Raw genomic sequence first — 13,817 nt, 5'->3', positions numbered from 1 at the left:
AATTTGGTCGATAGCGGATACAAGTTGTTGTTGTTGTTGTTGTTGTTTATTCAATTCTGTCTTTTTTTTGTTTTCTCAGAATCAGAAACTTTTATGTACGCATGCTAACACCTCTGTTTACATCCTTAATTGGGGAGTTATAGCTTACCAGTAACATGACCGACATGATGACTAAATAAATTAATAAATAAAGTTGTATTCATTATTTTTAAGGATTCAGATTGTAAAATTCAGCCTGATACGTTTGAAGTAACAATTTGGCCGATAGTTGATGCCGAGGAGTTTTTGTTGTTCCCTATTTTGTGTCAAAGAAACAAAAAAATCTTCATTATAAAAAATTAGTAAACTGTTTTAAAGTCATTCAACCCTTCATTACACTTTGAATTCGATCATATAAAGTTATAAAAAATCCTGTCAGATAACCTTTCCTATTAAAGAATCTTTTTTTTAAGTAACTGTTTCCAAAGCCGTTTTAAGTCTGCTATACAACTATACTCAATAAGAATTGTTCAGTTCTTACGTAGCCTTACGAACTGACGTCAGGGACATCACGAACCAGTAGCTCATGAATGTGCCAACGCAAAATTGAGGTGACTCAACAGATAAACTTCAGGCACTGCCGGGCTGTGAATGTCATCTTATTATAGCAGTTAACAAGGCGAAACATCGGCTGATACTCGTGTTCAGCAATTGTTACGTCAGTGCCTCAATCATTTATATACACTAGCCCATCAGGATAATGGGAAGGGGCAATTAAGGATAAAGACAAAGAAACAACACGTAATATTAACACACACAAAAAAAATCAGGTTAGCTAATGCTAGTATTATAATAATAAAAGCTATGTAAAAGTAACCCAAAACGTTCTGTATATAGTGAACTGATGAAGAGTTATGTAGCCGGCCACAGTTTGAGTCACACCACTTGATATTTTTAAAGACACCAGCGGACATTTCCATCCATTTTTGTGGCCAAAACCGGCTATTTATCACGGGATATTGGACCATCTGTGATCTCGGCAATCAAAACAGGTTTTTAAAACTAGACCACAATGTTTTCCTAACCCTAGCCAAGTGGGTTTTGTGTGTAAACCTAGTGAAAGCATCAGCACAGCGTGAAGTTGCAACATAAAGAAATGTTTAGTTTGAACTTATCTGCAGTTATTGCAGAAACGTACCTGCCTAACATTTATTCTGGGGTTTGGGTTGACGTTCATCCTCTGTGGATCATGAACATCTGTAATCTACTTGGTATTACTGCAGTCCGTCCAAAGTATTGGACCCACGCAATGACTGACACAGCAGCAGCCACACTGCCCGCATAGGTAAACATCTATGTGACCGGTGAAAAAGATTTAATCTGCACTACTAATAATTTGTGTCCACACACGAGTTAAGGAATTTATCACAACACATGACCAACGACTTGGAGAACATGAACTGTGTGTGTGTACATTATTCATGTTGATGCATCTGCTGCACAATCAGTCATAACTTCCTCCTCAGTGTTTCTTTACTGTTGGTTAATGTTTCCTAACTATTAGTATATTAGTATATTAGTCAACATCACATAATGAACAAACGTGACCTTCATAAATACAGTTTAATGTGCTCGGTGAACAATTTGTAGCTGTGAAGAGGGAGTGACCTGATTGAAATTCAGTCATTTATGTATTCATTTATTCATATATTCATTGGCCTGATCCGCCTACTCCTATCGGGATCATGGAATGGGGCAATAAAAGAATAAGGCTGCAAAAGGAGGCTGAGATAATAAAAATGAATGCAAGACTCACAGATGGTGAGTGAGAACCAGGTACTGAAAGGTCATTATATTAAATCCCAGCACGTGTGTTAAAACAACACCAGAGGCTCGAACAATAAAGTGAGTTCTGCAAAGAGATGAGGGTGATGCAGCTGATTGTAAGTCTGATTAGTACTCAGACACACAGGTATCCAACTGTGACTTTAATTATGGAATAAACAAGTTTTAAAAGACAATGAAGCAGGAAGATTTTAAAGGTCTGTGGAGCCAAACTCCAGGTAAATATCTAAGATTTGGACCTTCCATGATAAAAAATGGCCGTTTGGAGACAATGTAATTCTTACAGGGGCGTTTAAGAGCCAGAGTAAAAAGAGATGGATAATGCTCTGTCTGCTCTTAGCAGGTAATAATTCCCTAATAGATGTGTTGTTATGTTAGCCTATAGTATATTTAAAGGAACAGTCATTGACTACTCGACCCCATGCTGATGGGAAGTCAGGTCCAGCTGGGAACTTGTTTTAAAATATAAAAACAACTGGAAAAAATAACATGGCCAAAAGTTCTTACGTCCATATCTGAAGGCGTTATTCTGCTGCTCGACTGTTTGACTGTTCCTCGGCTGAAGGACTTATTATCTGTAGCTGTTTTGAATAAAATGTTTAAGCAAACATTGTCAGTGACTCTCAGGAACTTTTTTAAAGTTGCTGACTGTATAAAAACTACAGACAGAAGTTCCCGCTAAGCCGGTGGTTTGTTGACCAGCTTCTATTATTCATGCCGTCTAAATAATAAGATATTTCTTGTCACGTCGTTTGTAAAATGTAGCTGATGTGAGCATATTTGATGCTTTGACAGCACGTTGTTATCGATGCATGGGGTTTTTCCATAGCTCAGGAGTCTTCTTATTGAAATATGTCTAAAAGCTTGTTCTTATTCCCAGAGCTGCACACACAGGGCTCCTGTACGGTGTCAAATCAGCAGGATCACTGACCTCAGGTGCTGCTGGTGTTAATCTGTGGCATTTGGTGGTTTACATTCTGTAACTGCGCTGCTGCTACGGGTCAAAACAGCAGCAGTGTGTGCAGAGTTGGCTATTTGCTATTTGCCACCCTCTTGTGTATGTACCCTGATAAAATGTGACTATGTCGAGTTAAAGTAACAATATCACCTCTTTAACCGCTGATTATATTGTTCATACACTTTTACTTTTGTTTCTCAAATGTTTTCATATCATAGCCCCACATGTGGTAATAAGATGCAAACTTTCTCATATGAGTAGGCTGATGCCCAACAAAAAGTGTCCAGTAATGGCCGACGTAGAGGCCAGAACCATCTGATACACATTCAAAGGGCATTACATGTATCATGTGCATATCTGCATGCAAATGTAACACCCTGACACCTTGCATCCAATCAGGGATGAGTATTTGACCACACTGTGATATGATTGTCATTAAAGAACGCAAGACTCTCCAAGGGGTCCTAAGGGGCCACGACGAATATGTGTATTATTTGAAAGTTGCTTCCGAAGTCTCTCTAACTTTTTTCTCTTGATAATTTTATCTCCTTCAAAAATTACAAGTTACAAGTTTTGATGAGGGCTCACAGGTTGCTTCATTTTGAGGTACAAGAGCAAAAAGGCTGGAAATCTCTCATCTAGAGTGAATCTTAAGATTTGTTTTTAGCGCTGCCTTTGACAGAAAAGTTCAACTGGATCAGATTAAAGTGGATTCTCCTCTTGATGACCTCTGGTGACCCCAGTCCGAGAACCACAACTCTTAAATTAGTAATTTTCCCAGAAAATGTGGCAGTTCCAGCACTGAACTATAGAAATCACCCGCAGCAACGTGTAGTTGAGGCTTGTGGCTGCTGGGGGGCGCTGCTATCCAAGGCTACTCGCGGCATTAGTACCATACCCACGTATGGGGTTATCATACAACTGAGTTTAGATTAGAAAATGATGAAAAGGCTGCGGGAGCAGTTTGGGTTCCGGCTCCCACCTCCGGCAACATAAATCTCAAACGTTTTAGAAGTGAGATGAAGGCAGATTGTAAATCTTTGTCCTAAAACTTTAATTTAATGTCACTTCTTGAACTGTAAATGTGACTGAAGGAGATGAGGAGAAAACCAGAACATCAGGTGTCTCATCTTGTTACGTAATGAGCAACAGATCTTTAAAATTAAACTTCATGAAAAAGAAGTGTCTTTAACATCCTGCGTCTTTTGCCTTAAAAGTGAAATGAAGTTAACCCTGAAACAAATCATAAATATTACAGCCCCAACTGAGACTGTGCTGCTTTCATCCCGAACTATGGCACAATGTTCCTCAGTTTTCTTGGATGGATTATTTGTGTAATAGTAGCAATTTTCTTAAATGCCCGGCGGCGGCCCACTCTTTCACACCATCATTTATCCTCCATTCACATTCTGTGCAATCTCTCCCATTGTGTTCCTCTCTCTCTCTCTCCTCTGTGTGCGCGCGTGTGTGCGAGCGTGGGGGGAGAAATGCTTCAAAACACAGGCGATACCAAAAAACATTTGTGATCCAAAGAACATTTTTTTTATTCTGCACAATTACGCACGGTAATCCATGGGCACAGTTTGTCCTTGCCAATACATTTCCGGTAGAATGAACTCCCAACAGGCCCAGGAGATTGTTGTGTTCTGTGGACCACTGAGTTAATGCTCAGACACTAATTATTCGGCAGCCTATAGGCTATCCAACATGCTTTTTGACGTCACGCGTCAACTTTTGTGATATGAATATGCGCGCACTGCGGTTTTTAAGTTTCAGTCGCTCTGCACATCAGGCGGGAAAGCGGGATGGTAGCCAGAGTGGCCACAGACAACAGGAAATCATATCGTATTTTATAGGTCAGGTATTTTGGGAATATGCCTGCGGCGCGCCACGTGCGTAATGACGAGTATGCCTCAAAATAGAAGACTTTAGGCGTCGAGGCTTTCTGAAAGAAAAGGGGGTATGTCAGAGTAGTTTATCCTGAGGGGGCTGTGGAAAGGAATTACTCATTTCTCACACCAACACCGGCACATCTGTGCGCGTCTATGTCACCACCGGACGGGTCTCCAAGTCCATGGATAAAAAGGAACAGAAGGCAGCAGAATGGTTGTTGTGGGAGCGAGTAACGGAACCTTCGGTAGTGGCAACATGAGGTCGTCCTTCATGATAGAGGACAGAGTCGGTGGTGAAGATCCCGGGGGCTCCACCAACATGATGATCTCGGAGGCTCTTGCGCCCCGGCTGCTGATGATTGCGCAGGGCGCCGCAGAGGCTGCAGCAGCGGCAGCAGCGACTTCTCCGTCCACCTCCAGTCAGCCGCAGGTCATGGAGACGAACGGGACCCGGTGCGGCGAGCAGATCTTGAGCTACGGCCGGGTGGAGAAAGTCCTGATCGGCGGGGTCCTCACCATGCTCACGCTGTCCACCATCTGCGGGAACTTACTGGTGGTCATCTCCGTGTGCTTCGTCAAGAAGCTGCGCCAGCCGTCCAACTATCTGATCGTCTCTCTGGCCATGGCGGACCTGTCAGTGGCTCTGGCCGTGATGCCCTTCGTCAGTATCACGGACCTGATTGGTGGTCAGTGGATATTCGGACAGTTCTTCTGTAACGTTTTTATTGCCATGGATGTGATGTGCTGCACCGCGTCCATCATGAGTCTGTGCGTAATCAGCATTGACAGGTGAGCTAAACTTATTCATGTCTTTACCAAAGTGAAGTTTTATTTGCAGCCTAAATGCAGTAAAACAATGTGTCAAACAATCAGATTATTTAAAGGTATCTGAGTATTATTTAGACAAGCCAGGAGAGACACAAGGGCAGGTTGCGGTCTTCTGTTCACATAATTGGTTTACTTTTACGCATCGCAGCTTTGGAAAAATATTCTCCACGTGAAGATTTAGTCAGAAATAGACACATTTAGGCAACATCCTATTCTTTAATCCCACTCCCCCTACACACACACACACACACACACACACACACACCATATTCTTACAGAAATCCCATTACGCAGTCTGATATGGTGTTTTGTCGCTCAGCCCTCCGCGATACTGAAACATGGGATTTGGTCAGAGCGCGGAGGCTCACTGTGGCTCAGGGTCTCGCTCAAGGACATTCAGACAAAATTGGTGAGGCACAGTGGCTGATGTGAGGGATCAAACCTGTGACCTTTCGTCTCGGGTCTTTGTCCACTGTGTAACACATTTCTTTCTCACTAAACAACATGTTTGACGTGAATAACAGGCTCAGAGTGGGAGTTGAACGCATTCAGAAGCAATGTGCTGTAAAAAAAAAAAAAGACCCAAATTATCCCAAATTTAGAATTAAATCTATTGAAATAAATGTTTCCGCTTTTATGTTGGCATCAGTTTAATGAGATTATGAAATCATTTCTCCAACACACATGCCTGCATCTCTGCTGCAGGCTGTTGGGTTCAATCCAGGATGTAAATGTATTTTTCCACTGAGATTTCTGACTGTGAACATAAATGGGTTGATACTATCAGTGTGTTCTGCCGGTCAAACTGCCCACACACTGTGCACTGAAGACCTGAGCTTTATTTAACACTGAAAGCTTTGCTGAGCACATGTGTTCGTATTTGGCATCTTGGAGCTCCCCTTTCATAAAAAGACCCAGTTTCCCACCTGTGGTTTGCATATGGCAGCCAGGGATTGTTGGTAAGCACCTTGCTCAGGGGCACCTTGTTGAAGGTCAGGGAGCATCACTTACTCAGGGTCGCATAAGGAAAGACAGTATCTTTGTGTTGGACTGGAAATAAAAGAAAACATGAGTAATTGACTGCCTGTTTATGAACTTTCAACCTGTTTTTCTCTGTAGGTATTTGGGAATCACTAAACCCCTGACGTATCCTGTACGGCAGAACGGCTGCTGCATGGCCAAGATGATCCTGTCAGTGTGGCTCCTCTCAGCCTCCATCACCCTGCCCCCTCTGTTCGGCTGGGCTCAGAACGTCAACGACGGCAGAGTCTGCCTGATCAGTCAGGACTTCGGCTACACCGTCTACTCCACAGCTGTGGCGTTCTACATCCCCATGTCGGTGATGCTGATCATGTACTACAGGATCTACCGTGCAGCCAAACTCAGTGCAGCCAAACACACCATCACCGGCTTCCCCAGGGAGGGGGAGCAGAGTTCAGGGGTGGCTCCCCGAGGGGGAAGAAGTGGGCATGAGGCTCGCCGACCAGTAGTGTCGGGAGAAACAGGAAGTGTTGAAGGGACAGAGGCTGATCATGAGGTGGAAGCTGACGAAGAGGAGGAGAGCTTGGACTGCGTGGCAGCCGCGTTGAAGCTCCAGCGCGAAGTGGAGGAGGAGTGCAGCACGCGTGTCTCTCGCCTCCTCAAGACTGGTGAGCACCACCAACGCCGGAAGAGGAAAAACCAGTCCATCTTCAAACGGGAGCAGAAGGCCGCGGCCACTCTGGGCATCGTGGTCGGTGCCTTCACCTTCTGCTGGCTGCCCTTCTTCTTGGTGTCCACCGCCCGGCCGTTCGTCTGCGGTGTGGAGTGCAGCTGTGTGCCACTTTGGCTGGAGAGAACTCTGTTGTGGCTCGGGTACGCCAACTCCCTCATTAATCCCTTCATTTATGCATTTTTCAACCGTGATCTGAGGACCACCTACAGTAACCTCCTGCGATGCCGCTACAGGAACATCAATCGGAAGCTGTCGGCGGCAGGCATGCACGAGGCTCTGAAACTGGTGGAGAAGCCAGATACTGATGTGTAAAGCTGTAGGTCGTCACTGACGCTGCACAGAACAACAGAGACAATCACCAGGGGAAACGCCCTGTGGGCTTAAGCTGTGGCACAAGGTCACCACGCTGCCAGACTGGTTATTTCCCCTAATTTGTACAATGATTACTGAGGTGAGATGAGGCGGGATGCTGTAATTAAATGGATGCACATGAAGGCGCACAGAAGACAATTGAGGTTTGAGAAAAAAAAAGGAGAGAAAGTTGAACTCACCGGCAATGAATTCACTCTGAGAAGTGGCTGCAGCTGCAGTGAACTCACAATTACTGAAAGTTCATTTCCTTCATGGTGACGTCCAACATTTGTAACAATGGTCGCCACCGTGATGCATTCAAACTGGTTGCTACCCTGCTGAACAATCATTTTGCACATTATATTGTTACAAATGTTTTTGGAGCTACACTCCGGCTCTGTACTCGGCTACAACCATGGATGGAATTTCTCATTAGCCAGTGTCTGTTATTTTCAGTATGGGCCAAGGAAAACTTGCATTCACAACAAAACATTTTCAAGATTTTGGAGCTCAGTTGCCCGTGAAGATACGCCGCCAGATGTTATCATGGTGACACTGTTTTTCACTGCTTCTAAAAGCTGATTTGCTTCGGTGGACAAACAACTGGTGGACAAGTCCAACATGTAAAATTTGTACACACTGTTTCTGGAACAAACACTATTTCAGAGGTCAAAACGGATCCGAATGAAGATCTAATGTACCTGATATGAGTTTATATATTTCAAAGATTGTTTTTTCTTTTTCTCAGTATCACTCTGTGTTGAATGTGCCAAAACCTGCTCTGTTTTCCCAAAACAGTCTTCAGATTAAATGTTGGCAATGTGCGTTTTCTGCAAACCAGGGGTATGTTGAAACTTTACATTTCTCTATGTTGCAACGTTTCCTTTGATTTAGTTTGAAATGTTATGTTGTGACAACGATGCGCTTATGTTCTGTTAGGTTTAGGAAAAAGATCATGTTGTCATCATGCAGGAGAGCTCCTGACTTCTCATGAAACGACATCTGGCTTTTTTCAACACAAGCGTGGCTGTAAACTGTCTCGAGGTCTCATTTAAAATATTAACTGGTGTCACACAGTCTCCAACTACGGTCAGTCCAGCACCGTCCCCTCCACCTCCTGACATGAGAGTCTGGTCATGAACATCAGTGGTTTGCAGAAATGTTAACTGCCAACACTTTAACCTGACGACTGGGCTGGTTTTCCTTTGCTGGTCACGGCCAATTATTCATTGACAAGCAATTATTTGATCACTGGCTGATCACTCATGAACAAACATGCATTTAAAAAAAAAAACATTGAGAGGAACTAGTCGGACGGAGGCTAAAACGCTAGAGATACAGATGTTTAGAGAGAGAAGAACTCTTTGCCTGTGCCTTTCCCCTCTGTTATTGTAAAAGGGTTGATGGCAGCACATGAGAGTCTTTTTTCAAACTATGCACCTCATGTTTCAGATTTGACGGCCGCCTGGGCACTGTGAGTTGATTATGGCTCAGTCACACAATAGCTCGCTAAACAGACACAATCCAGGAAAAAAAGCTAATTGGAGAGCAGATCACGGTTAAAACTCTGAGCTTTCAGAATGGCCTACTTTTCTCTCAATCATTATAGGACTATTTATTTCATTATTATCAGACTGTGTCTGACATGGTTTCTGAAGAAAACAAGTATAAAAGTATGAGTAGCAAAATCCTTAAAATGATCCATATTCATTCTCTTATTAAAGAATTGCAGAATATGTGAAATGCAAATATTTTTCATTTCACAAGTTGAACTGCTGGACAGAAGATGTCTCCCTGTTGTGTGTGTGTGTGCACTGGAGGCTTCAAGTTTCCACATCACACTTGTGTTTGCTGAATATCGGTCCAGGATTGGCTGTGATGTCACAGATCATGCTCGTAGGCCCCGCCTCTTATCCTCTATTTTCAGTGAGCTCAGAGAAAATTCACACTTTGAGCACCAAATAAGAAAAACAGCCTCCTGGTGTTTACACTCTGCACACACACATCATTCTGCACCGTGAAGCTCAAACATTTAAGTGGAGGAGCAAGAAGAAAAACACATTTAACTGGAGGAGGACTTTAAATAAAAACCCATCTCAACTTCTCAGACCCTAAAGTGATGTCTTCAAAGTTTGACTGTTGACAGACTAAACCCCCCAAAAATAATCAATTTACTGTGCTAGAACAAAGGAAGAGTCAGCACATCCTTTAATCTGAGAAGCTGGAAGCTGCACAGTTTTGGCCTTTTTCTTTGATTAATGACTCAAAAGCCCCTGAAAATCAAATCTGAAAATATCAAATATTTATGAGGAAAAAACTGTCTTGGTTACTGTGTATTAAACGGTTAACACTAAAATATTTAAGCCACTCTGCTTCACCAGGACTGTGTGTGTGTGTGTGTGTGTGTGTGTGTGTGTGTGTGTGTTTGATCAGAGTTGATTGACAGTGGCCCGGCTGCATGCATGACATCATCTTCTTCAATGGCGGCCGACTCACTCCACAGCAATGAGAAAAGCAAAAATAAAACATGATTAAAGAGAATCAAACAGTCCAGACTTTTGCAGAAATGTAATTTTCATACACAGCTCCAACACACTTAAAGGAACAGTTCACCCAAAAATGTAAACTCAGTCATTGATGCCATGTTGATGGAAAGTCAGGTGAAGTTTCGTAGTCCACAAAACATTTCTGGAGCTTCACAGCAAAGCAGCATTGCAGCGTTCTCCTGAACAGCTGAAGTAGCTGGGGACTTGTTTTAAAATGTATAGAAATTACTAGAAAAAAAATAAAATGCAGCTCATCTCCAGAAGCCCCTGGATCCCAAATTTAAAAAAAAAACTGAAAAAGATGTTTACATTTACACTTTTAGCTGTGAAGCTCCAGAAATGTTTTGTGGATGTCTGTCTTTCCATCAGCATGGGAGGAGGAGATGATGTCTGAATTTGTTTTATCTCGGAAAAACGTTCCAGAAAATATGTGTTCAACAATTAATAGGTTATTAAAATTGTCAATCAACTCAATTCTGATTCTGAATGATTAATAAATCCACCTATCATCTCAGCACTATAGCAACCAACTTTAGTTATGTGTCTTCGAAGGTGTCAGACTTTTAGGATCGACTGTCACCTGTTCATCTTCTGCTATTATTGAGTACAGACACAAATTACAGTGAGTGTATCTAATGTAGCGGTCTGTTACTGTAGTAAATCTGATCTGGAGCGGATGATAGCAGGTATTTCATTGGTGTTTTCAAGCCCCTCCCACAGAGATGAGTGTCATCATTGTAAAGCACAGGTTCACATTTATGCACATTAAAATTCTGATTGTTATTAATAATTAACTGTAATGTTAATCCTGTGTAGACTAACAGGAAGAAGCTCTTAGTGTATTTGTTGAGCGTGAGCACCCTGAACATGACAGCTGGGACATGCTCGGCTCTTTTTCTGGCAGCTTTTTCTTTCTAATACTTCACATGTACAGAGGTTCATAGCAAAGAGGTATTCATTCTTATTTCTTACAAGACTGCAGTCTTTTTCTTTGTGTTCTCAATGTTCAAGGATATAGAACAGACTTTTTTCTTCCCCTACCAGTATTAGTACAGTTTGTGCTGCTGAAAATTTGCCCTCATTAACTTGAATTTGCACTGCGACTAGTGAGAATGAGCGACAGAGGGCAGTTAGTCACTTACACAAAAATCCCTTTTTACTGAGGGAGTGTGAGCGCTCTAATTGCTGCCTTTATTCTCTTTCTAGTCACTAATTAAAGCTGCTCTGTGCAAGATCTTTTAATACAAAAAAACCACCCAGTTTCTGAGCCTTAATTGCCAAGTGGGACTGCAGCAGACATGCTATAGATTCACCCAGTTTGCCAACATCAAATGCTGGTGTTGGTTTGAACAAAATTTAAATTGTCTACTGAACAACACAAAGTTTATTCAGAGAAACTCACAAACTCTTGCTCTTACAGTTTGTTATTATTAAAGTTATTTGAAGAAAAGTCAGCTGTTGTGGCCATCTGGATTCATTAACTTGTGAATTTGTCTGAAATAACCATAATGAAATGGGTAAATACATCTTTTGCTGTCACAGTTCACGGCTCTACACGTCCATGCCCTCAGCCTGAGCAGTAAAGAAATCATGTTTGGTGCAGCGAGCAGGAAAGAACCACTGAAGTGTGCTCGGGTCTGGGCTCGGTGCCGTCGCATGGCGCGGCTCCATTTCCTGTCATCGAATATATGGAGAGTGTTTGCAACGGATATGTGCCGGGGCAAGTGTTTCCAAAAGACCATCCAAAACCGATCAAATCCAGAACCGCTGAGGAGCACGGTGTCATACATCCATGTCCAACACTGAAACAAAAGGAAGAGTGAGTCATTGAAACAGATATTATCAGGTTGACAGACAGTGGAAGCATTTCTCTCCACATTGTACTTTGTGTACATAAGAGATTAAAGGGTAACTCCACCATTTTTACACATTAAAGTGCGTTTACAGGTCTTGAGGAGTGCTACTGCATATGTGAAAAAAGTCATATAACGTATTTTGTGGCTCCAGAGGAAGCTGCATGTACTCTGATACATTACCTCCATATCACTGAGTGGTTTAATTGCATTGTGGGTAATGTAGGCGCAAGTTTTTGCAAAGCACTCCTACAGCACTGTTGGACTCATTATGAAGAGTTTAAAAACAAATGATCAAAGATATCACCTTTTTTATTCCACACATTCTTCTTCCTCTTCAAAATCTGATGACTACGTTACCCACAATGCAACATTTTGGGAATTTATCAGACTGTCTGCAGCTTCCTCTGGCGCCATAAAAAGGTATTTTTTTTCTGCGGTAGTACTCCCCAAGACCTGAAAACACACTTTAATGTGTGTCGGTGGAGTTAATTATGGGACCTATTTTTGCACCCAGCAGTTCGACTGTGTGGTACTTTCACTCGAGGCTGTTGAAGAAAAACAAGAAAAGAAAGGAAAAAAATTAACAAAACCCAGTTTGTCTCACACAGTATCTCACTGTGACCACACAGATGGTTTTCAGGTGATATTATGGGCCAGGCACCAGCAGCATCGCTGTGAGGGGGAACATTGGAGAGAGGAGATGTGTTAAAAGGTAAATTGAAAGTAGAAGCACTCCTGTGACATTCAGCGGCTGTGGCCTCAGACTGGCTGACAAGTGTTACCGAATGTGTCCTCCCACTGAAAGAGCAGAGTTAAAACGCCTGTCCGTGTCGCTGCACTTTCCTGGGTCAGCAGCCCCTAAACCGCTCCACACAAATATATCTGATCAGACCAGTCACCTTCGCTGATAACAGACGGAGCTCCACTTTTTCAGGTTTCACTCTCTCTTACCAGTGCCCTGGTTTTTTATGTACGCTTTCTACACTTTCACAGCCATTTCAGTGGAACTGAACCATAGTGTGGGACCTGGCTGCTAATACCTCGAAGGTGCAAATATCACAGAAATGATTATGCCTTAATTTCAAATATCCCCAAATTGGGGACCAGGGCCCCCCATGACAACACTCCCAACTTGTCACAGCTTTAAGCTTCAGTGATGATCTATCTACCCCTCTAGCATCAGTTTTCTCATGTGATGGTCAAAATGAACAATAACACATATGCAAGGTCTGGTTAGACTTGCTGATAACATTTTATGAAACTTTTGGACTGTTATTAACATGAAACAGTTGCTATTAAGTTAGGTTTGGGCACAAATCTTACTTGGTAAGGTTTAGGAAAAGATCATGCTTTGGGTTAAAATAAGGCTGCTACAACTTTTCCTCTGCAGCCGACTGCTTATCATCTGATTTGGTCTCAGTCACGGTTCTATGAAGGGAAATCTGGATGCCGTGTCAGAGTCTTAGCCACGTTCATTCGTATGAAAGCTGCTCAGTAGCGCATGAAGTCAAAAAAGTTCGACTTTGTGGATATAAAATTACATGCATCACCTTTCCATTGTTTTGCCCATAGAGCTTTTGCACTAGAGAATCACACCAGCCGAGTGGCTAACTTCCGATGTAGCCCTCCGGTAACATGAGCAGGAATAAAATAATTAAATTTTGTGTCTCTTCTAGACTTTGCAAATGTTATCAGACAGAATGGATCAAACTCAAAAAATGAGTAATTTCACGTGGGTTGTGATACTGAAAAGAATGGATCCACCGTTTTACAGCTGCATCTTTCGCAATGTTGAAGCAGTTAAGTCATTAAATCAAATTTTCCTGAAGCCCGGCGTTGTTCCTGGGG

The 13,817-nt window shown here is 42.5% G+C and overlaps 1 protein-coding gene across 1 annotated transcript; it reads left to right on the top strand.

Annotated features, from left to right (window-relative positions):
* Positions 1 to 4,411: 4,411 nt before the first annotated feature.
* On the top strand, positions 4,412 to 13,157 carry htr7 (5-hydroxytryptamine receptor 7). The gene is made up of 2 exons (XM_084376122.1): positions 4,412 to 5,463; positions 6,622 to 13,157. The coding sequence occupies exons 1-2, from the start codon at positions 4,886 to 4,888 to the stop codon at positions 7,526 to 7,528; spliced, it is 1,485 nt and encodes a 494-aa protein (XP_084232248.1). The 5' UTR covers positions 4,412 to 4,885; the 3' UTR covers positions 7,529 to 13,157.
* The last annotated feature ends 660 nt before the right edge of the window (positions 13,158 to 13,817 follow it).

The sequence above is a fragment of the Pagrus pagrus genome, assembly GCF_965226575.1.
Source record: "Pagrus pagrus genome assembly, chromosome: 15".
NCBI lineage: Eukaryota > Metazoa > Chordata > Actinopteri > Spariformes > Sparidae > Pagrus > Pagrus pagrus.
This window is presented reverse-complemented; position numbering and strand designations above follow the sequence as displayed.

Bases quoted from the DNA above. Each gene is read 5' to 3' on its own strand.
- htr7 (XM_084376122.1), top strand. From the start codon at position 4,886: ATGGTTGTTGTGGGAGCGAGTAACGGAACCTTCGGTAGTGGCAACATG. The intron at 5,464-6,621 runs GTGAGCTAAACT...TTTTCTCTGTAG, and splicing joins TGCGTAATCAGCATTGACAG to GTATTTGGGAATCACTAAAC.